The sequence below is a fragment of the Sinohyriopsis cumingii genome, chromosome 2 (genome assembly GCF_028554795.1).
Source record: "Sinohyriopsis cumingii isolate HCF-2022 chromosome 2, ASM2855479v2, whole genome shotgun sequence".
NCBI lineage: Eukaryota > Metazoa > Mollusca > Bivalvia > Unionida > Unionidae > Sinohyriopsis > Sinohyriopsis cumingii.
This window is the reverse complement of record NC_142962.1, coordinates 82,915,296-82,941,087: the sequence shown is the minus strand read 5'-3', so window position 1 is coordinate 82,941,087 and position 25,792 is coordinate 82,915,296. Positions and strand designations below refer to the sequence as shown.

At 35.4% G+C, this 25,792-nt stretch overlaps 1 protein-coding gene across 1 annotated transcript in view; it reads right to left on the bottom strand.

Annotated features, from left to right (window-relative positions):
- Positions 1-24,992, bottom strand: part of LOC149805290 (uncharacterized) — a 37,252-nt gene extending 12,260 nt beyond the window's left edge. Inside the window, exons 1-7 of the mRNA XM_089949216.1 lie at positions 24,212-24,992; positions 21,923-22,062; positions 20,680-20,821; positions 17,880-18,001; positions 10,370-10,480; positions 3,790-3,835; positions 1,266-1,326 (exon numbers count right to left, since the gene is read on the bottom strand). Coding sequence (XP_089805342.1) covers positions 1,266-1,326; positions 3,790-3,835; positions 10,370-10,480; positions 17,880-18,001; positions 20,680-20,821; positions 21,923-22,062; positions 24,212-24,314 — 725 coding nt within the window. The 5' untranslated portion in view covers positions 24,315-24,992. The remainder of the gene's footprint in view (positions 1-1,265; positions 1,327-3,789; positions 3,836-10,369; positions 10,481-17,879; positions 18,002-20,679; positions 20,822-21,922; positions 22,063-24,211) is intronic.
- Positions 24,993-25,792: the final 800 nt, after the last annotated feature.

Sequence of the window (25,792 nt, the reverse complement as noted above, 5' to 3'; positions counted from 1 at the left end):
TCTTGGACCTGTTCTCTTCATTCTATTCACTCAGTCGCTCTCAAGTGTCATAGATCATCATCCAGTGTCTCACCAACTGTACGCTGATGACACCCAAATATACAAATCTAGCCACGCAACTGAAGTTGATGCTACCATCCAAGGTGTAGAGAGGTGCATTTCTGATGTGAAATCATGGATGACATGTAACAAGCTGCAGATGAATGATGATAAAACTGAGGCCATTCTGATCACAACATAAAGACTTTCTCATTCACATCATTTACCTCAAACAATAAATATCAGCCATACCAACATTAAATTCACACAGTCAGTACGAAAGCTAGGTGTTACTCTGGACAGTACTCTCACACTGCACCAACATGCCATGAACATATGCAAGGCTGCATATATATCTTGAGCTGAGACGCATCAGCTCAATTCGCAAATATCTTTCAGTTGATGCCACTAAAACACGTGTGTTCATTAGTACTTTCAAGACTGGACTATTGTAACTCAATTCTGTCTGGTTCATCTCAATATCTGCTCCAGAAACTTCAAAAAGTTCAAAACACAGATGATCGGATCATACTTAGAGTACCACAATCAGAGCACACCTCCCTGCTGCTCTGTACCCTACACTGGCTGTCCATTCAATCCAGAATCAAACACAAAATTTGTTCTCTGTGCTACGTTTCACTGTCGGACTCTAGTCCAACATACCTATCCGACCTCACCCATGTGTACACACCAGCAAGATACTTACGCTCCTCTTCTGGCAATCGTATACTCATTATTCCCACTATGAAAACAAAGTCATATGGACAGCGTTCTTTTGCATACCAGGGCCCAGCAACGTGGAATGAATTGCCCACTGAACTTAGACACAAAGACATGGTTATCCCATTCAAGAGTGCTCTCAAAACTCACTTATTTTGACTGCAAGAACAAACTTAAAGACCTAATAATGTTTCCTACCTTAAATATTCTCAGCATGTTTTTTTGTTTTCTAATTTCTTGGTGTTTGTTTATGTAATCATATCATTATATGTTTTTTATCTTATAGGTGTTGTCTAATGTTGTAAAGTGCTTAGAGCTTCTAATTATTATTATTATTATTATATTGTACAAATACTTGACATAAAGTCTTCCACATGAACAAATGGATAAACAGATGAAGAGATTGATCATCAGACAGATTTTGTGAATGCCATGTCTTGCATATGTAATATTCATTGCTACTGAGACACAAAATAGCAGCTTGATGCACATGAATCAATACTTACTTTAACTGTTCTTCAACTGGCATGAAGAATTCAAAGACATTATTCAAAATCATAACATTGCCTGCAAATAAATAAAATAATGTGAAAGAAAATTATGAATGTTTAGCATTCAAAATGTATATGGAATTCATGATTTAATAGCCACAAATGTCAAATTATATATAACATTTCATACTTAATTTTGTATATATGTCCTTTGGATTCTCTCCATGATTATCTGTCTGTCTATAAAGATCATGAAAGGAAAATGTTTATTCAAATACTGTAGTATCATTTATTTTCACAGAGTAAAATACTTGTGGTTTTGCTAAAAAAAAGTCACTTTGTGGGTACATGAATTGTGCATATTAGTAGGTATTTAATTTTGTGCTATAACCTGAAAAGAAACAATACTAGCATACGTATGAGCACTAATCAAAGACCTTACAAGTTCAACACTTACTCTGTGTTTTCATTTGAGTGAATAACAACTGGAAGCTGACACAGTAAACAAAACTAAAACAATGCTAACACATCTATGAGCACAAATATCAAGACCAATCATGTACACAGTGCATTTGTTTGAGTGCTCAACATTAGAGGAAGCCAATGCTGACAAAGTACAACAATGTTAACTAAAGTGAAAGACAGCAGAATCACTTGATTTTTGTGCCTGCCTCATATACAGACCAGTTTCAACCACCAGATATGGCCATAAATAAAGAGTACAAAGAAGAATTAAAATTAAACTTCCACAAATGGTATGCTAAACTGTCCATTTGAGGCCATCATAGGAAAGAGAGATATTACTGGAGATGATCCACATACTGTATTGGTGACCCTTGCAACTTCATTAACCAAGTCAATTTTCAGGCTGAATAAATAACGCAGGTCAAGCAACAATGAGTGAGAAAGCTGGACTTGTTTAATTCTGCAATCTGGGGATATTTACCTGATCAGAAGGCTCACGATGCAATTACATATAAAGTTGTGTGACTCCAAGGGCAACAGTGCCTGAGAAAATGAGCTAAATAAAAAGTTTTACCAAAATCAGTGGAGCATGTAAATAGGTTACAGTAATCCACATGACACATCAAAATACCAACTTATTTCACTTACAAGAAATACATCTGATAAAATGATCTAAACACAAATTCTAAAAGAGAATGTTGATAAAAGACAGAAAGTTGAACACACATCATTAATCCCTAAGTTTGAATTGCTTTACAATCCAGCCAATGACCAAATGCAAGTACAATTGACCAAGAATATATTGACTTGCATACATTATGAAAACAATTTTTTCAAAGATGTCTAATCTGCCTTTACTATACATCTCCATCATTTATCCAGTACTTAAGGGCATTTGCATCAGGATGTTTTCTGTCAAAATTGGTAAAATTCTGTAGAGTTTTTAATTTGTGAAATGTTCTACTTTTTGAGACAGCAGAGATATATTAAGGTAAATCAACATTTGTATAAATTTTAAAGGTCTATAAGTTAGTTCTGTTGAAAGGTTTTCCAGAAGAAGTTATTAAAAGTTGTTCGATTATTAGTAATATCAGTTATATTTTGAGCAGATTGGCATCTATACAACCTTAAAAGCCCACCATGTATGGATATTTCCTGTCAAATTAACCAAATTCTGTTTCGAGTGCATTTTTGAAATGAGTAATTTTAAGTATTTTTTAATTTTAGCAATGGTGGCCATATCTGACAATGAATTAGCATCATACAAACTTCAAAATGTAAAGCCCCTAATGCAAGGTTATTTTCTGTTAAATTTGGTATGTTTTTCCTATTTGTAGTAAAGGTGGTCACATATCATAACAGAATGGTACCATATGTATACTTTATAAGGCCCTCAATTCCAGAATGATTTCAGTAAAATTCTGTTAATTGATTTTTCAAGTCTTTGTAACAAATTTGTGTGGTTGGTAATGGTGGTCTTAATTGATGACAGATTATGAACATTTTCCTTTTATTGCTTTCTGTCCTATTTAGTCAAATTCTGCTAAGAGGTTTTCTGAAGATAAGATATTAAAAGGATTTTATATTTGTAGTAACTGTGGCCATAGTTGATAGAGAGGATCATTTGTACAAATCTGAATGCTCTTCATACATGTATGTTCTTGTCTTTATGCCATATCTTGGAGGAATTTATGCACTTTTTTTGCAGATCCCATAATCAAAGGTAAAAAATTATATCTCTTGGCCTTAAAGTTGTGTGTCATGCATACACAGGAGGACTGTTTGAAATCTGTTCAGTGGTTTAATAGAAGATGCCAGATGCAGAGTCATACAATAAACTAACCTTGCCTTACAGACTGACGAATTAACAAGCATTCCATAAAACTGGCATTTCATCCACAAAGTCAAAGTTTAGTTCAGCCAAGAAAAATTCTGTAAATTCTGTACTCTCGTGGCTAGCAAACATAATTAAGAGTTGTTGTTCATACCTACCATAGACAGAGTAAACTTTTGGTAAATAAAAAATTTCATAAACTGTTTGCTGTATTTTCTGAGAATTAAGTTGTCTACTTACAATTCTGCAGTAGTTCAGCTTGTTGTTGAATGTCACTTTGGATAACCTATACAAAAATTGTGCAAATTGCTGTAAGTAAAACTTGTATTATTTGATTAAAATACTGATAATAAAATTTTAATCTCTTATGACAAACCAAAGAAATTTCATGTGTGATTTAGTTTTCTCAAATGATATAAGACAATATCAAAACTCGTATTTTCACAGAAGCATGACATAGCCTATCATGTGCTGAAAATTGGCATTAAGCCCTCAAACCACCAAGAGATTTGACTGCAACCAAAAACTGTATCAATGGATTTCTTTATCCAGCTAGTTCCAGTAAAGGCTGCATTGGTTCAAGGCCCACAGATGAGATCAAACTAATGAGGATTTCAGATGGAAGTAACAGCTTAGGTTTGAGAAATGCAATTTGCTTCATTCATATTTTGCCAGTCATAATAAAAATGAATGGTAAATGCATTTAACAGCCAGTGCCTTTTAAAAATATATAATAAAATGATGAAGACATGCATATATAGAAATATTTTTACATATGTTATAAACACACAATGTTTTTATCTAGTTGCAAATTTTAAGGAATTCAATGATGAATGAATAAATGAATGAAAATGCAATGAAACAACATCAGATGACTACCTGATTTGCATGAATTGAATTTCTTGGACAAGAGTTCTAGAATGTTTAAGACAAATCTCCTAGTTCAAAAAGCCTTCCAACCATTCATCATCATCATCTATATAAAGACTTCCCAGGTTCCACTTTAAAAACACTAGTGTTTCATCCATATTTCCAATTAAATTGCCATTAGATTCTCCTGCTCCTGTATTTTCCTCCAGGTCTCACAGTATTTTCTGCGATCTGGAGGTTCTGGTTCTGAGAGCAAGTCCATTACTATTATTATTATTATTAAGTAAAAAGCTGAGAAAAATGTTTCTTTGATAATACTTATCTAATCATAACACATTAGAAGAATACCCACTAAATTGCGATCCAGCCCTTCCAAGCAAAGAAACTTGTTAACCATGTCTGTTTGTTCTTGTTAGTTTTGCTTACCAAGATTTATGTCAGACTAGAGTGGTTTCCACCTGAATAGAGGAATTTTCATCAAATCCTGCAGTTCATCAATTACCACCAGAGTGGAAGTGCATGGTCTTCCAAAAATATAATGATATGGAGGATTTGTCCATTTTATGATCTGGTAAGTAATATTCAAGAAACATATTTTTACTCCAAAAACTGTTTTTCTTCCAATACATTGGGTCAGTGTCACTTGGGTTTATGTTGGTCACTAAATGTGCAATTTCTTAACAATTTTAGTTTTGCTGATCATATGTCATAAATAAGTCCTTCTATCACAGGTTTAAGGAAATTATTATAGATATTTGAACAGTATGCATTTGAGAATGATATTCTCTATGAAACGCAAACATCGGAATGTGTGGTTTCTCAATGTCTTTCAAATTATAATCTCCTCTATCTCTGTACTTTTTAATGGCCATGCTCTGACATATGTTGACAGTTATACATATTTGGGTCATATTTTAAAATCCAGTTGCTTAGATGAAGATACAATGAGACATTACATTTCTATGTACTCAAACATGTTTCTAAGTAAATGTAGAAATTGTTCTTTGAACAAAATTAGATTATTCAAATCTTATTGCTGCACAATGTATTGTACTCTTTTGTGGACAAATTCTTGAATGTATGAAACAAAAACTATTTATTGGTTTAATATGATAATAGTCTTAATTTTCTATTAAGCCTTCCATGATGGACCAGTGCCTCTGCTGTGTATGTAAAATATAATATATTCAGTTTTGAATAAGTAATGAGAAAGTATGTTTTCAGTGATGACAAGAATTTCTAATAATAAGAACTGTATCTCAAAATCAATGTGGAATGATGACATTCATTTAAAGTCTCATATTAAAGATGAACAATTTACTCTTCTAAGTGTCTTACATAACTACATTCTTAACAATGCTGGACACAGTCCATAGTTGCAGATGTGCTGTATATTTTTATATTATATATCTATGATCTTTTATGTTCAAAATACTTTTATTTTATATTTATACTTTAATTTAGATGAGTGGACTATGAAGTCTCAAATAAATTATTCTTATCTTATATTATTACCTATTATAATAAGTTACAAGAATAAGTAAGAGGTGGAGGGAGTTAAAATCTCCTTTCAATGAAGTTGGCTCTAACATATATGAAGCAGCATGAAGTCTTGTGTGAGATACAAGATTATGATTCCGTCTTAAGGAAAAGATGTTTGATTCCTTCATATCCTGTGGGAGTAGAGAAATCTTAATCACTATGTAGCTGCTTAGAGACCTTACTTAGGATCTCCTCAGTCAGTTTTAGATACCAATTCAGTGAAATTGGGAAGATGGATCCAGTGAAGACAGCAGTTTTCAAATGAAAGACTGATATCCCATGAACATGAACTTTTTCTTATGCAATTAAACCATGATCATCAAAAGAGAAACCAATGAAATTGCAGATAGTTCAGGATAATAAATAGGGCAGGAATTTAACTGATTCTGTCTGGGCTAAAATGAGTGGCATGCAGATTTTATATCAAAGTTGAGCCAGAGAAGCTCTAGACAGTGGTTCAAAGGTGACTTGTTGAACCGCATCAAAAGCTGCAGTAAATTCCATTTTAGACAAAGGCCTTGGGCTTGGTCACTGGAAATCAAAACTGGTTAGATGATCATGGAGATCTCTGTTTTGTTATCCCTTCCATGATCACAGAATGTGTTGGAAATCATGGAATGACTGCCCTTGTGAATAGAGGTTAACTTCATTTCATTGAAAGACATAGGAGAAATTTAAATGTTTGTGGTACTGAGGCTTTAAAAGAAAGATGTTTATCTGCTGAAAGACAACAACTAGAAGACTCTCCATTTCCCTCACAGGCTTTCAAAGTGATGGGTCTTCTTGCCAGAGTATTTCTGTCCACAACTCATCTGCAGAAATTCTTTCTTAAAGCTTGTGTGATATAGCCTATTTGTGCAAATTCAGCAGGCACAGGCAGATTTTTCCTGCGATCTTTACTGTTCAGATAAGGAAAATGTTTATTCATAATTTCTTCTGTGAGAGCAAAGTAGTCTGGATTAGCCTGCACTCAAACACCCTCCTCCTCTTCATGATTTCTGTGAATCAGCATTTCAACCTGAGAGTAGAACGAAAAAGGGTGGGTTCATAGCATTTCAACTCACCAGAACAAGGTCCCCAGTGGGCTGAAACTGATAGGCATAGTTTCAACTTACAAACTGAGAGATGTGACTGGACCATTGTGTGTGAAGTATGTGATTATTTAAAGACAGCAAGTTTGTTAGGACATACAGCCTGTCATTGATGTGGTGGACTGCAGTATGGATTTTCAGATGATTACACCATCTAAACAAGAAGGCATAGATCTGAGGACTTGGTTCCCCATTGCCTTTGTTGGTAGCTGACAGCAGTAGAGCTTTTGGAAATAATTAGAGCACCATCTCTAGATTACATATGCTTTGATCAAAAGGTATTTGCTGTGGATTTATCTTCAGAAGGCTGGTAGTGCTACACTATTTCTGAATTGACCAACCTTACTCACTGAGAAACCAGACAGGAGATGGGCATGGTATGCTGTCATCCAAGCAAATCAAGATTTCCAGTGCCTGATGCTGAAACAGAAAGCCTGCCATAAACTACAATTGCTCCTCCCATTAGCTGAGATGAAACCTCATGCAGTCTGAAACACTGGTCTAGTTCATAGGTTTTCTCCACCACTAAGGTAGGTGGATTACTATCAGGTTCTCCAGCAGGCATAAAGTTCCAAGGACACATTTAGAAGACCCAAAGAATAAACGGATTCCCAGGCTGGTATTCAAATCTTCAAGAAGATAGAAAACAACATTATGAAATGCTGTTCAGGCACAAACCCAAAGGGAGTAAATTTGATTGAGAAAGCTTGTGAATTGCATGTTTGGATGAATGAAAGGCTGGGGCATGATACAAATCTGATATTTCCTTGTTTGAAAGGAATCCAAGGTGAACAAGAAAAATGGAATTTGTGCATTTGCCACCTTATGTTGGTGAAGGATACTGTCCAGAGAGTTTGGTGTCTTGGACATGGAAGTGGTCATGAAGTGTTCCATGACTGGGTCTCTGACCTGAAGAAACACCCTTGGACTAAGATCCTGACCAGAAGGGGTCCCTAAACTGGTACATGAGGGCTGATCTTGAGGACTCTTATTTTGAGTGTCCTCATGTTTTGTGAGTAGAATTCCAGTGTGATTGTGTTGTGAATAATTATTTTTACTGCCATTAGCTGGAGGAAAGACTGCATGGTGAGATGCTGAAATCTTACTCCCATTTGGATGTCAGAAAATGGTGAATAAGCATGGCATGATTTTCTGCTCAAAGCTGGGTAGTGGGAGAGAAACTGGATTGAAATCAGCTGAATATACTTCTCTAGGAAATTAGGTTCTTGCTGAAGAGTAATGTTTGGAGGATGAATTCCCCAATGGGAGTGCCTTAGCAGGGTCATTCCTATTTATCTGGTCTTTCTGAGGAAATGATGGCTGGGCCCTGAAATGGATGAGGTATGCCTCCTTGTTGATTCGTTTTCTAATACCCTCTTTTGTGGCCCTGAGAATTTGGAGAAGACTGAAATTTGAAGGCTGTCTTATAAGTAGGGTGTGCTTATCTAAATAAAACATGCAACTAATCTGCAACTGTTATATTATTGTTGTGCTGGATCCAATAACAATACATTGCAATGGTGATATATGGTAACATTACAAGATGTGCATTGATGAAAGTAAAAATTTGGTATTGTTGGTCCTGGTTTATGAAGCTGCAGGTCATGCAGAAGGCCAGCAATGGGGAAAGAACAAACCAGTTGCAAATACAAACAAAATCAGTCAACTCTGAGGTAGGTTTTCAGTGAAGTGGACAATAAGAAATTAAATAAATGCCAGAGAAAAATGATCCAGTTGCTGATAATGAATGATAACTTACTTGAAATAAAATGCAATAAATTCAAGTACTAACATGTATTGTAAGTATTACTGACCATCAGAATAAAGAACTGAGACAGCATGATGCAATACACATATGAAATGCAAAATATTCATCTAGGACAAAGTGAAATTCAGTAAGTCAATGCATGGAGTACATTTTCAGCTTCAAGGATCATTTGAGCTTGAAAAATAGCAAAAACATGGAATGTATTTGCAAGGTTTTATTGAAAGCATTCTGACAAAAAACAAACTATAGTAGTGACTGATGAATAATGGAATTAAATACTAATCCCTCCAAGGGGAAGCCTCTTTTGTCTGACTTTCATCTCGGTAAGCAGACAACACTAAAGCATTTTTATTGCTAAAACAACCCAAAAGATATAGTAAGCATCTTGTTTCTCTAGAAGGGCTGGATTTACTAGTGGACATTCTCCTAATGTATTCACAGAAAAAGAAATATTAAAACATGGTAAGTGCCAATGATGACAAAATGAATGTACTGTTAGTGTGAAGCTAATTATAATACCCAGTTAAATACATTTTCAATAAAGATACAGCAAACTACTACAATGGCATGTTAATTATGTGGTCACAAGAAGTTCATTACAAACATGTTTTACTGTGAACCTCATTCTTATTACTGTTTTACTGCAACAGGTACTGATTTCATACAATCTCTTGATATGACTCTATGGTCATAACGTAAGTAACAGAAAGAAGCAAAAACAACAAGTTTTGAAAAACTTAACAAATAATTTAATGATCAAAATTATAAACAAAAATGTGAGGGAAACTTAGAGTGTTATGATGTGAGTCCATAATAATCCTGATCAAGTTTTATGAAAGTCCAACACTGAAAAGTTCCATGCAAATTTCAAAATTGGAAATGTACTAGTCTGCCAAGAATCATGACATTAACAAGATGGCACTATCCAGAATGCCTCTGAATAATTCACAACAGTTCCAGAATATTATATTATATTCCAGATAATGAGCACTTTCTACTTCCAATGAACAGTCTGAACAAATGTTTTTCCTCTCGAATAATATTTAAGTATAATAAAAAAACATGTCTGCATACTTACAACAGGAACGTAAGAAATGAGGATGACTCCAAAATCAAAATGAAACTGATTGGTCAGTTCTCTCCTTATATACACCATCTCTAACCACTATATTTCACAGTATACCCCATGTGAAGGATCTCACAACTCATTTTGCCTTAAACCTGCCTATCCATGTGACTAGCCCAACCAATGGGAAGTTACTGAATTCTTCTACAACCATCTAAACCCCATCAGCCAGTGAGAAATTAATCCAAAGGCACAATTAAGTCTTATTATTAAGATTATTATTAGTACTTATCAACACATATGCAAGCATGTATTTATTGATCATATGTAATATTACACCTGTAATAGACTCAGGTCACATAGTCAAGATCTAACTAAAGATATTCTGTACAATTAACAGCCATGAAGAAGAATTACAAAAATTAGATAAAATCATGTATCAGGAGTTTAAAAAAATATAGATATGTATAACACTCTACTGACCTTTACCCTATCCTCCATTTTGTATTTTTGCATAATGATGTTCTGCAACTGACAAAAACTGCTGTCCATCTCCACACCCACTATATTACTTGCCTGGCTGTACACATATGCCTGTAAGTCAGGAAAATATTTACATATAGTCCAATTTATTATTATCATCAAAGGAGAAACAACAGTTATTCCCCTTCAAAAATAGACCTGCAGTAATTCTGGAAATAAATGTATTGTGCTCATTAGTACTCCCCAAAAATTGTAAATGCACAAGATAAGCAAGAGTTTGGTCACATTTCATAGCAAACATAATTTTTTGCACTTGGTCACAAAATTCTATTAAAGAAAAATGTGTCTCTTATATTGCTACACAAATCACAAATATCACCAGATTAATCAACCATGTACAATCTTTTCATGCAAACTAACAGCCTCAAGTTATGTAAGACATCTTAAGAAATTCATTAAAACCCTGACAGCTTTCAAACGTGGCAACAAAATATATTTAATTGGATACATATAATCTACAAAGAACTATCAGATATGAGATAGCTCAGTGTGAAGTATGTGAAATCAGACAGATCAAAGTGAAATAAGATAGGTCAATGTGACATTGTTTTGTGTGTGAGAAATTCAACATATTTTTTTCAGGTTTATTAACTCACACTTAAAGTTTAGAACCAAAACATACATGCAAAGGACTGTTCTATGTAAGCTTTGGTGAAGGTATCTTTAGTGAAACAAGTTATTGAGGATAAATCTGTTTACTTTCTACTTTCTTGGGTCATGCTGACCTTGACCACGAGACTTCATTGTAATTTATAAAGAATACCATCTGCAAAGCTTAGTGAATATAACTGGATGGTAATCATTTTACTTCAATCAATCAATCACAATGACATTCAATCACCAACCTTTAGAAACCATATACATGCAGAATTATTTGTCTATAATATAATATGCTCTCTGTTGTGGCAGGCAAATAAAACTGAAAGGAAACTATTTAGTAAATTATGTTACTCTGAGAATATTTACCCAATCACATTACCATTAGGAAAAAACTGAGTTACCTAGTTCGTAAAATATAAAACATAATCCGTCCAACTATAGTGCATATAGATAATGGATGTAACTCTTATGAATTACATCCCCTTGCCCCAGTTAGATGGTCACCCATATACTGGATGTTAACCAGTTTAAGCTTGAGGAAAACAACCAACAGGATGTTCACTTTTGCAGGGAAATGAGGGAGGGATTGACAGTAAATATGTGATTGGGTAAGTATGTATTTCTTGAGAAATGTAATTTACTACATAACGTCCTTTCTTCACTGAATATATGACTTTATGACATTAACATTAGAATATGTAAGAGAAGGAGTTAACAGCATCAACATGGACCTTCTCAGTAACAATATGGCTACCCTTGGAAAACCTTAACAGCATCACAACCAGAAAAGCATGAACTGAATGCTGCACAAGCTAACCCCTGTATGGTTCTGCAGGAATGTTACTTTAATGACAAAAGTTTCCTGAATGAGTTCAGCAAAGGCTACCAACACCATGCCTAAAATGAAGGTTGTACTGTCATGATTGAGTCCTGGTAACCATCATGGCAACCAAAGGCCTGAAGAGATTCAACTTTCACCTTTGTGCCACCATTTCATACTGACAGAAGATGGAGAAAGTGACTCTGCATTCCAGGCAATAAATTTCACAATATCTTGAAAAGAAACATATGTTCAAATGTGAGACTTGTCAAATTTGCATGAATTTTGTGAACTGAGATCTTCATGAAGCATGCCTAATCCCATGGGAACAATTTCTGACTGCATGTGGACAGAAACCTGTTCTTGAAGATGAAACAGACTGCATCATCAGTACAACCAATCTGTCAAAATAGAACTATAGATAATTCAGCTCATGCGGCTTGCTCACTCTAAATGTTGAAGCTTGAGCTATCAGTAAACAAGCCTTATAAGATAACAGCTTTAGTGCAGTCAAAGATGGAGAATGCAAATGGGGAAAGTTGAGGCATTTCAAGACCCATGATAGGTTCCATTTGGGTAACAAGTTAAGTGAGTGGGGCCTGAATAGGTGAAAACTGGACTACAGGCCCTTGTTGTGATCAACATCTCCTCTCTTATGATGTCTGAACATATCAGAAATCTTGGAACAATAGTCTAGATAGTCAGAGGTGCTAAATTCTCCTCAAAATGGAAAAGACAGAAGTTAGCCAACTGAGGAATAAAGTCTAGGAGGAAGGGAGGGTTTTGTTCTGACCAGTCGATGAAAATGAGCCACTTTCCCTCGTACTGTATGCCTCCACAGTAGTAAGCCTTCTAGCTGTTGAGATCATCTCCTTGAATGAGTACTGAACTCGTATAGATAGGTGATGTTTCATGGTAGAGTGCAATCTTAATGGAGACACTAGTCCTTATATAGCAGCTGGTTGTTGTTGTTGTTGTTGTTGTTGTAGGGCTTAACGCCATTTTTCAGCACAAGATAGGCTATACATGGCGGCCAGTATTAATGGTGGAGGAAGAACCCGGAAAACCCCCGGAAAGAACCACCGACCCACGAGAAGCTACCGGCAGGCTTTCTCACATACCCACATTGGCCGAATCTGAGACTCGAACCGACGCAGACAGAGGTGAGATGGCAGTGATCTGTAACGGTGAGCGCTTTAGACCACTCGGCCACTCGAGGCCCCCTATAGCAGCTGGACTCTCCTTGATAACAAATCAGCAAGTAAGCCTGCCCAGTGTGTACTGAACTTGGCTTCATTCACATCAGTGGAAGAACTTACAGTAACACAAAATTCTGGTGAATTTGTCCCCCCTTGATTTAAAGAGGTAATTCACCTCTAGTGAACTGTCTACCATTATCATAACCAAAATTCTATGTATCCTGTCAATCAGATTAAAATCAGATCTCCACTGTCCTGGGTGAAGATCTGACAGCGACCGCTTAGGAGTCATGTTCTGGTGACTTTTGAGTTAGCCAATGGAAATGCAGCTTTCAGAAATTTGAAAGTGCATAAAATCGATAGGCACACACCCATGCTCTTCAGCTATACTGATCAGTCTCCCAAACATGAAGATATAAGACTTCATCTGATTGGCTGATAAAATTAGCAATTATGGTAATAACATAGGTCACCAGAACACGACTCCAAAGCGGTCACTGTAGGACAGTAAAGATCTGACTTTTGATCGGATTTTGTATCCTATCTCTCTAAGCATGGAAAGTGAAAAGAACAGCCTTAATTTTCAAGAGATGGAAATTAAGTGCTTTCATTCACTCAATGGGGACTGCTGAGAAGCAGGGCAGCAATTGTCCTCCACATAAAGGGTGGGATGGAGGTGGACAAATAAGACCCATAGCCCCCCCAAAACAACTTGGATCAAATATTGTCTGAGAAGAGGTTGATCTGAGTGTGTAAAAACAGAAAAAATCTGGTGCCTATGGTAAAAATGTTGCCAGAAGGCAGGAGGGAATTGGTATAATTGTTTAACAATGTGAGCTTTGGGGGAGGAAAACAAAGGTTTACTCACCACGTCTCACACCCTATCTACAAAACTGAGGGATGGTGGCCACCTAAACTTGTCCTTTTGCAGATGATTATCCCTACTATGGTACTGCTCTTGTCACAGCCAAAAACAAGAAAGGGGCAACAACTCCCCTATGTGTGATTTGGATTTTTAGCATAGCTTTAACAATTTTTCAGTCATATTGCTAGGATGACTGCAGTATGGCAGTTTATAGTGATCTCTAGCACTGGGACATCATGCCGTAGACATATAGCATCATGTCCCACCTAATCACATTATCCAGACACCAGAACGACCAGTCTCAACTCTAACTTCTTAATGCTGACCACCTAGTGAGGCAGCTGTTTGTACCATTTTTAGAAGTCTTTGGTATGATTCAGAAGGGGTTTGAACATGCAACCTCCCAAATCCAAGGTGAACACTCTAATCACTAGGAAACAACTCCTGTGTGGCCTGCTTCTTAATCTTCTCAATGTGATTCCAAAGAAAATGGGTGAGATAACAAGTTTCTTGCTTGGACCAAACTGCAGGAAGCCATAAATCTGTTAGTCTGATGTATAGCCATACCAAATGATTCTAGCTATGTATCACACTTTCTCCCATATTTGATCATTTCCTATTCTTCCACAAAAGAAAAGAAAAAGGGCACCAACTCCAATAGCGAAGAAGTCACCACGATGATTTTCATCAGCTTGTATGTTTGTGCTAGACACATGTCTGTCAAACTTTTAACACATGGGCAGATACCTTGACAGAAATGATATCTTTATCCAGACCTGGAACATCCAGTTGGTATGTGTCTGAGTGGGGCTGGTACCAATATATTTACTGGTAGCTGGCTCAGTGAAAAATGGCTTTGGAATTATCAAAGTCTTGGATCTGATCAAAAAGATGCCCAGTAATTTCTGTGGTCATCAACATTTTTGGAAGAATTAAAATAGGTGTTTGACTTCCTAAATGCAACTGATAGAAGCCTTTGCCTAAAGTTATATGTCCTATTCAATGCAGATTGTGGAGGGCACTTGAAGGCTACAAGATCTGGTGAATGTCTTTGATTGCCACTATGAAGCTAAACTCCATCTCATCCATAGCTGGATCATTCTGAGGTTGTCCATTGCCTATATATACAGATATAGCATGAAAATAGCACAATGCTGTAACATTATTACCATGTGTGGCGTGGAACCTGCCAGTTGGATCTGCAGGCATACCAGGCCCTGAATGTACCCAAAATGGAGTGATATCCAGACAGTGAGTACTGTGCCAAACTGGCTGGCCAAGATTGGACAAGTGGCTGGATGGTCTGCACAGTATATAAGGTCAGCAAGTTGTGTTACACCAGGACAGCAAGACTCGGTGGCTAGAAAACCATAAGAAGCCATGGCTCAGTGGTTTTAGTCAGATATTTTTAATTCTTTGAAAATACACCAGGTCAGTTGGACAGACTGACTGGCAGCCAGGACTGTATATGTATGCTGGTATGGTTCTTGCAAGTAATATTTTCAGCAAACTCGGACTGTAGCCCTCTGCGCCAGGTCTGACTGGCACAAATGCTCTCTGCAGGGAGGTGAGGGTCCTTATGCACAGTGCATTGCTAAAAGATGGGGCATGGAATAATCCCAAATTCACCATTATACAGCCATTATTGACAACCTGGCAGTAAAATCCCCAGAAGCTAACATTTTGCATGTTGTTTTGCCGTATAATTCAATGCATTTAAGATTCTAATAAGGCATGTGGAGGGTCAGTGATGATAGCATCTGCATCATACATGATAATTGCCATCAAAGCTGTGTTAAAATATCATTGGAGGGTGGTAATGGGGTGCTTACAACTGATTTGGAATGATGGTGAAGACTGAAACATCTGATTCTAACAATTTGGACCACAACCTCAACTCCTGACCCTTAACTTGTTTACACATTATGTTAGAGCACACTCCATAAGACCATGTACTGCAGACACTGCATGGAATAGAAGCCAAACAATAGGTGCTTGACACATATATGTCATGGTTGTCTTCATTAATGCTGAATCACTTGTATTTTTGCATTCAGAAGACACTTCTCTGAAACCAAAGAGAGACAAAGACCAAAATACAATTCATACACACAAGTTAAGAAAATCCAATAGAGAAAAGACATATAACATACAAGAATAAATTAACTGCATTGCCTACAATGCAACTGAATAGATGCAGGTGAATATTGCCAAAATGTATTACTAACTGGTGAACAGGTTTTACAATGACTTGAAAAAGACATAAATTTACCATAAATGCACAATGATATATATTCACTGCATATCAACATTAAAACTGAAAAACCATTAAAAAAATGTAGATGGATGCTTTTAAACAATAAATGAATGACAATTGTTTCTGAAGACACAATAAACTGTAGTTCTAGTTCTGTGCAAGGCTTAAACAGGTAAACATGCAGTATATCGATGACCATCTAGTGGGCAAGAGGAGATAATATGTAAGAGTTATTTCCCTTTGTCTACATGCTGTGCAGCTGGAAAGACATTTTCATCTTATTAAAAGGGCTGGTGTTGATGTGTTCTGAATGCTTTCCTAGTTTCTTAATTAATGTAATTGACGGAGAAACTGCTATGCTATTCAACAAAACAGTATTTCTTCAATCCAACAGTATCTCAAATGCATGTTCACCAAAGCTGTTATTTATTTTTTTTTTATAAAAGTCAGTTTACTCCAGGGCCATTGAGCTTTGTGACCGGGAGATAAAAGCCTGCCCAAACATATGACAACATATCACACCTAAACTTTAAAAAAATCATATTTGAAAAAATTTGGGGTACAGCCTTGAAATTGTGCAATATTGTTTTTACAAAAAAGACTATATTTGTTTCCTTTTTTGCACATTAAAAACTTATACCAATAATTAAAGTTATGAAGAAGGAATATTTGACAGTACATTGACAGATAAGGCAAGAAGGAATGACATGAATTGACAGCTGAAGAACAGTATGCTTAAATTGTTAGAAGAGCATAGGTAGGTAGCTACATAGGTTGGTTGGTTGGTAGAGACAGACAGACAGTCTCTCTGTGTGTGAGTGATTTAGATTTATAATGTAGCTTTAACAATTTTAGTCATATTGCTATGATGTTTGTAGCATGTTAGTTTATAGTGATGTCTTGCACTGGGGCATCATGCCGCAGACATACAGCATCATGTCCCACCCAGTCACATAAGTCTGATACCAGGCTGACCAGTCCTAACACTAACTTCTTAATAATGAGTACCAAGCAAAGCAGCTGCTAGTACCATTTTTGTAAGTCTTTAGAATGATTCAGCAAGGGGTGTGAACCAACAACCTTTGGCACCCAAGGTGGATGCTCTAACCACTTAGGCCACTGAAGCAGGCAAATAGATGGATGGATGGACTAAGAGACAAACAGACAGATGATTAAGGAGGGGCCTACTCATGCACTGCTTGAGATTACATTAGGATTTTCAAAATGTCAGTGATTCCTGCATACTTACAAACATTATGATCAATAAAAAGTTAAAATGTAAATATTTATTTCCTATTCCTCAAAACTTGCTTCAAATAATGTATTCACTTTATCATTGTGACCAAGAAAATGCGAGACTGACCTTGACACTGACAAGTGAAAAACTTCAGTGTATTGTGTGAAATTAAGGAAATACAGATATATGGAAATGTTGGTACTGATGTAACATACTAGTAGGACATATAAAGGTGCCGATATAATACTTTGGTGAGATTACAGAACACAAAACTTGGAGAACATCAAGCATTATGAATTAAACATTCTCTCTCTCTTCTATCTCTTTCTCTCTCTCTCTCTCTCTCAATATTTTTGACTTGCTTGCAAGCCAATACCAAGCTGAATTTCTGAACTTCTGAACTTGTTCCTGGCATCAGACAAGTGGATTTGTCCAGCCCTATGCATGAGTATATAGCATTGATATAATATACCCCATATAAAACTGCACCAGTCCGTGAGCCCACATCCAGTACTGTTTTCCCTGTGAGGTCAGACAACAAGTAGGTGAATATGTATTTGATCTGATTGGCAGAAGCAGAATGGCTCAAGAAAGCTGAAGTGCAAAAGAAAGAAAAAAATAATTGATGTTCTGTAAAATTACATATTTAATAAATTTTAATTTATATACTCAACAAAGTGGAAGTACACAAAGTTAAAGTTTCATTCTTGTTAGTATCTTAACATTCAAGCAGTACCAGGATGGGTGCATGCAAAGGGCTCCCACTCAGGACTTTGTGCCTTACACAAAAATAAACTTGTTTTTGAAAAACATAGTTCAAAGAAGACAGGCTTTCACATCAACCTATCAAAAATGTAATTAATTCACTGCCTCATCTATATCAGCAAAATCCCATGTAAAGATAAAATTATGAAGTTGATAAATAAGGGCTATAACTCTATCTAAAATGGGGTTGACATAACACATAGATCTGTGAACCAACATTATCATGAAACTGAGTCAGAATATGTTCACTGGTTCTTGAGCTAAGTTGATTACAAGCAACTTACCATGTAAAGAAATCAAGTTGATACACAAGGGCTAAAGCTCTGTCCAAAATGGTGCTGGTGATAAAAAAACCCATAAAATCCACCTCTGCATCAAAGAAAATATATTCTCACCAAATTCAGTTATAGTATGTGGAATGGTTCTTGAGTTACGCTGGTCACTAGCACCATACCAAGCTTCCATGTGAAAACAATGTGGACAATGAGGCATAACTCCATCCAAAATGGAGCAGACAAGACTACCGACATTATGTACATGTTAGTGCATGAAGCACTGTTAGCTGGATTGTTCTGAATGGTTCTTGAGCTATACCAGCTATAAGCAACATTTCAAACTTATTGATAAGGGACATAATTCTGATTAAAAGCTAAGATAATGAGACTAAATCCATAAAAGTACATCCAGGTTTATTAAAGAATGTAAATACCAAACTGCACTGAAATAGGTTGAATATTTCCTAAGCCATGATGCTTACATAGATCTGTTACTGAGGAGCTGTAACCTGAAATAGGGCTTCCATATTTCAAAGTGGGACCCTAATAAATATTCTCTGGATGAATAATTATCATAAGCATACCAAGTAAAGTTCTTACTTAGTCCACTATTAATACATAGCACCTAAAAGCACCTTCAGCACAGTCAAAAGAAAAGAAGTGTTGGGGGTTTTCATACAAGAACAAATCCATTTTCTTTTTTTCTTTAAATCCACAGGCTTATCAATGAGATAATGGAACTCACTCATAACTCTTCTCTACCTCCACATGGCATGAAAGCACATGACTATGGAATTGCTAGATTGGTCAACCTCCATCAAATCCATTGTATTGCAAACATCACAGTTCTTAAATGAATTGGTTACCATTTCATTTGGAATGTCCTCCCATGCATTACACACTCAATTAGCTACTAACTCAATCCCTAGACAATTCACATTTCCTGCCTTTGTAGATTCTTTGGATCTGTTTACAATCCACTTGTGACACTGTTTACAAAATATTTGCCTTGAATGACTTGCTAAGGCAAATATCCAATTAAGGATGGCCAACTCTTCAGTGATTTCATTCAAGATAAGACCCACACAGAAGCACCCACAGATGACAGTAAATACAAAGAATCAGAGTTGGATGATGAATCAGATAAGGAAGCAGAGTTGGACAATGATTATGATGATCAGATGACAATGGAAGAATTCAGAACTTTATTTGGTAACTTCCATGATGAAGACAAATTTTTTGGGCTTCAAACCATATGCTATTAGGCAGAGACATTTATAACATTCTGTGAATCACGAAAGTGTGGACTTTACTTTCTTTATTAAAATACTTTTGGAATTAATATATTATGAGATATTGTGAATCACATCATTCTGGTTACCATATTTTTGTACCCATACATGACATATAATTCAATGCATGGATTTATTATATAAATGGATTAATAATTTTAAACATTACAGACTTCATTACATGAAGATGAACAAAATGTAAGCTGTCAATTTATTCTATACATATTCAACTCAATAATAAAAATGACTTTATTCTAAATTGGTCTTGTCTGTATTTGTCATATCTCTTTCTATCCATCTATCCAGCTTGACTTGTTTATTTTTCAAGCAAAACTCAATGACCACATATAACCCTTACAGAAAGATGGCTTACAGGAGGGTCATACAGAAATTAAATTTTTGCAGCCATAGGGGAGGGTGGGAGGGTAGACTTTTAGTCAAATCAACTTATAAGCATATAAGGTATAAAAATAGATGGACAATGATAGTTAAAACCAGATGCCTGGATTTTATTGACAATGTATCTTTGCACCACAATTGATGACTATTCATAAATATTTTAAATAATATTAATACAAGATTAATCACATTGATTCCATAACATGCATATGATTTTTAAATTAAAATATTAAACAGTAAAAATATATTATGCTGTTCATGCTGTAATTATTACTCAGATCTCTGTGCTTCCTTTCAAGAAAGGTCACACTTCTTTCAAGGATTCTTTCTTGCTGGTGGTCTTATAAGAAGAGAATCACTTGTTCTTACATTTATTACAGAGAAGCACACAGAAGAACCAAACTTGATATCTACACCTGCAGAAAATTGGGATCAAACAGATTAATGTACTTTTCTGCCAAAAGCCACATAATCAGAAATATAAACTCAAAATTAAATAACATAAATAATTCCTACTCCCAGAGTATAGATGAATCCTTACTAAGAGGTTTCGTATTGTATGATCCACAATCTGTGCAATAGTTCCTACTCATCTGTCCTTTCTCACATAATTCATCAATTATTTCATCATCATATAGAAATGCATCGACATGAACTAACTTCTGAGGATCACAATCTGCATTCTGTGAAAGAAAAAATGAACATTGAATCTTTATCTTAACCCCATATATGCCAAGATTTTTGGGACCAAATCAGGGAGGTCATAAATTTAAGTGTGAAAGTGTACATCATACCAAAACTAAGTAAATTAACTTCAATGAATAAAAATTAATCAACTTTATAAATTTTCTTAAATGTTACTTTCACTATGCTTCACACGTTTATATTTATCTATCCAAGCACTGTTGAACTTGCAAACATATATCTTTATTTTTGGCAGTGTATTCTCCTTCAAATCTGTTTGCATATATTTCAATATGAGTGTATTTCCATAGTTCAACAATTGTTTTATACACACCACATTGCCTGCAACCTACGAGGTCTGTTAGTTTATCTACATTCAAGAAGGTAGTGGTGAGGTTGATGATGGATATGGTAATGCCTGTGACTACATTTTTATTACAACAGTATTTTTAGCAATTGCTAACCATAATTTATAAATAATAACAATAAACTTCAAGAATCATCAATATCAAACTGAATTAATTAGTTCCTGTCCAATTTTATAATACTGCATATACTCACTTATGATTAGGGCAGAACATTTCCATATATACTTGTTTAAAGGCCAAGTCGAACTGCAAACTGCACAGACCCAGATCTGCCTGCGCATTATGTGACAGCAGATCAGCTTGTGCAGTTTGTAAGGAATAATCCATAAAACAAACAATACAGACCCTGGCAGATCAGGATCTTTCTTGTTCGCAGTTTTATTTGACTTATAAGCAAGTATATACAGTATGTGCCTGCAAATCTGGGGCTATGTAGTTTGTTCTACTGATTACTTCTCGCAAGCTGCATCGTTCCATATCTGCTGGGCCTGGTGCATTATGTGAATCAGATCGAAATATATGCTGGTAGCAGTTGAACTTGACTTATAAGTAAGTGTATATGGTATTATATTTTTGTGCAACACATATGAAGAAGACTTTCTGTTATCCACAAGTAACACATTTTTTGAATGTGCAGGAAACAAAAGCAAAATTTCATGATTCATTTGTTTAACTCAAAGTGTGTAAAGAAAGGAACATCTTCTGGTTTGGTAGAAAATAAAATAAACATACAGGCCCACTTGTTGGGATATAAATTGTTTCTGTTGGAGATATTGCATTCATTGGCAGACTGTTTCTTAGATCTTCTTGAATGCTGTTCAGTATTGTATCTGCATTGTCCTTGTCTGTCTCAGCTGTATTCTGCAAGTAATCTGAAGGAGAGAAGAAAACATTTAAAACAAACACAAACCCTCCATAAACAATCTGTCTGGGCCATTAAGTTGATTAACATTTTGAAATCATAACAGTAGAAAGTAATTGTCACAGACATCAATACTTGGGCTTGGGATGTTTCAACATTAATTAAAACATGGGTCTCAAAAAAAAAGCTACAAAAGTCAAACTTATAAGTGCAGTATAAAGTTGTACCTCAATCTGGGGCATAGCTAATGTATTCACACATTTGATGATAATAAAATTCCAGTAAAATATAGACCTGAGGAACAATTCCTAAACTTGTAGCGATAACAATGTAACTAGGGAGCACTTCAGTTGGACTGAGTGCCACCATCTTACTATTTTTGTAGAGAGGGTACCCCTTGTTACAAGGCTTCCATTCTTTTAACTTTGATTGGATAATTTCATGAATAGCAGGAAAATGTTATGCCATAACCTGTGCAAAGGAAACTTTGGCTTTTGTTTGAAACTATACGTTATTGGTAAGAATTTGATATGGCTCAGAGAAAATTTCCAGAAAATCCCACAAAATGTGGATCTGGGTGGGTTTTATGTGGGAGAGGTTTTATTTATATATCTAAATGTGGAATGAGTCAAGAACTTTATGGTACTTATCTTTGTTTTGTTGGAATACAGCTGTATTATAACATCCCCCATCTCATCTTTAACTGGAAATGCATGTCAGTTTTCTCCCTTGAGCAGCAGGTAGCGGTAGCAACCACAGAAGTCTGATATTTTATCAATAAAGTACAACAAAATCTGTGACAACACAAAATCATCTTATCAATACAATAAATATCCATATATTTATAGTACATATAAGGTGATAAATTGTAAGGTACTTCACTGATAAAACATCAGACTCCTTTGCTAGCAGCTATATACTCAATGAATATAAATATCGTTGCAACCACTATCCATAACCAAGTAGTTTGTTTGTATTATTACTGCTACAAAATAGTATCAAACATGCCTGATACCTCTGGATATGAAACTAACGTAGTAGTAAAGATTAATACAATTGAATGCAAGTGTCTTCACAGATGAGATGTAATAGTTTTCTGTTAAAAGTATAAGACCCCTCCCCTTAATTTAAAAAAAAAAACTTTTATAGTTTTTAAGGCTACTCACAGCTCAGGTTGTTATAGCATCCATACCCCCTTGCATAAACATCTTCATTTGTCTGTGATGTTATCATTATTTTACTGTTTAAGAAATAAGTTCATATTGTTGTGACAAAAATACCTGCACACCCCAACTGTGCAATAAAGCAACAACAAAATAAATATTTAAAAAAAAGTATATACAGTACTGTATTTAACTTTTCAAAGGAAATATTAGAGAAAAAAATATTTTATGTTAACCTGCATTCATAAAAACAATGTTTTAAGAAGAATTGGTCTAAAAAAATTCTCATATAGGTAGGCAGTTATAAGGAATAAATACCTGGATTGTCTTGTTACACTGTTGTTTTTTTATTTTTTGATAAGCAAGGAGGTGGATGTTACCAATCCCTTTTGTTTTTCACTTTCACATAAATAAAACATGAATAAAGACAAGCTGTTCACACGATCTGGCTTTTAGATTACACATACACTCATCATTGTAAATTCTGAGTAATTAAAGCAGCAAATTCTGTATTAGCTGAGGCACATTCACCCAAAATTTCCTTTTATATACCATGTACATTTCTAAATTATACTTCAAGAACAGTCTGGTTATATTCTCTAGTGACTATTTCATCAATAAATCCAAAAATGCATTCCATTACTGAATTTGTTTTCAATATATACACTGTAAAAAAATGCTCACTTTTTGGAGATTTAGCACTAGTCCTACAATACAAGACATAGCACATGTTGTTTATGTTTAAAGTGCTATGAGCGTCAGGGTCTTACCTTTAGGACTAAGCAAAAACCATGAAAAGGATTACATTTTATCTGCTAATTTGTTATTTCTGATGCTCTGACCTTCCGAAAAATACCATATTTATTAACTTGAGATAAAATTTTAAATTTGGCCTGTTATCTCTAAAACTTGGCCCTAGGGATCGTGCAAAGCATATCCAAGAGTGTTCAAACAAATGTGTTGGTCTTTCCATAGTTCCTGGAGTAGACCATTTACCATCGGTTGTTTCCCTGACCCAGTGAAGAAACGTTGATACATGTTCCAGGCTAATTTGTTCCAAAAAGGTTTTAAATGACACAACTGATTGCTCAAAATTCATTGTGCGAATAAGTTTTCGGCCAGCGAAAACAAAACCAGAAACGGAAAGACGACATTAACAGTCGGTAATAAAACTATTACTCGGGACGAATTAACAAAAGCCGTAACTGTTCACTTCCCACCATGAAGAAAATCTGTGCGTTTTACGATGGTTTTAATTTTTTAAACTTAATTAGATTTTGAAGTTTTTGGAAAGCATTTTTATCAATCATTCACTTTTATTTGAGCTAACTCTAATGCTGCTGTTAAGGAAAACAAAGTATTTTATTTTAAAACTGACAGCCGTACAAGATTGATAATCTTACTGTTTAAGGGTACATCATCTTGATTCATGTGCTTCATTCAGTTTTACTTTAATCATTTTTATTCCTTTCTCATTCTTTCCTTCTTTTTTTATTATTATTTTTTTATTTTGCCTGAACGAGAAATACAGAAATATGTGAGATAATTTATTGGACAATATCAGAAACGCTGCAGCACAAACGTCCGGCATTCATCGACAATTATTTCATTAGTGTGTCCATTGTCCTGAGCAATTAAAGGTACGATTATAATGTCACCATGGTTTATATAATTTGCATGGGAATTCATTGCAACACGTGGAATATTCCATAAGTATTCATCTTTCCGAAACCATTTTCCTCACATTCTCTGAAATATGGATCATTTGTACACGACGTACATGAATACGAAACTACAGGAATGAATACCTCTCCAGTATTGTTAAGTTCGTATTCTTACCAAGGATAACTTTGTAAATGATACAAGAGAATTCTAACTGTCATTGGGAAGGTCACAGCAAGATATTTTTCGACTATCAGGAGTTTCACTATTTAGAAGATACATTCAGGTTTAGGTGTATTTCAAAGAGATTTTGCTGCTCTGAGAAAACTTTTGCAGATTAACAAACACACAAACACAAACACATACCATGTCAATCATGATGAGTAACCTCTATTTTGATATTATTGTGTGACCCTAAAAGGGCCGTTAGTAGTAATGGGGGACGATTCAGCGACAGTGGGAATTAGCATTACAGACCCCCCCCCCCCCCGGGACTGTTTAGCGACTATGTAAATTTAACATGGAGAAAAACCCTGGGACTGTTTAGCGACAAGGGAAATTAACATGGGAAATATATTTTGGGACTGTTGAGCGTCAAGGGGAATTGAACATGGGAATATGGGACTGTATAGCGTCAAAGGAATTTAAACAGGGTGGGACTGTATAGCGTCAAGGGAAATTTAACATGGGATTTTTTTTTTTTAAAAATAAAAAAAGAAAAAAAGGGGTAGGCAATTGAAAGTCAATCTCTTTTCGAGACCTATGAGTGGCCCTGAAAAGGGCCTTTGGTTTCATCATCATCTTCTTCTTTCATTTCCTCCACTTCTGTAGCCATCTTCTAACTTTTGCCATTATTCCTGTCTTCTTCTTTATTTCTGATTCAGGCATCCAGTCAGGATGACCTATCGCTCGGAA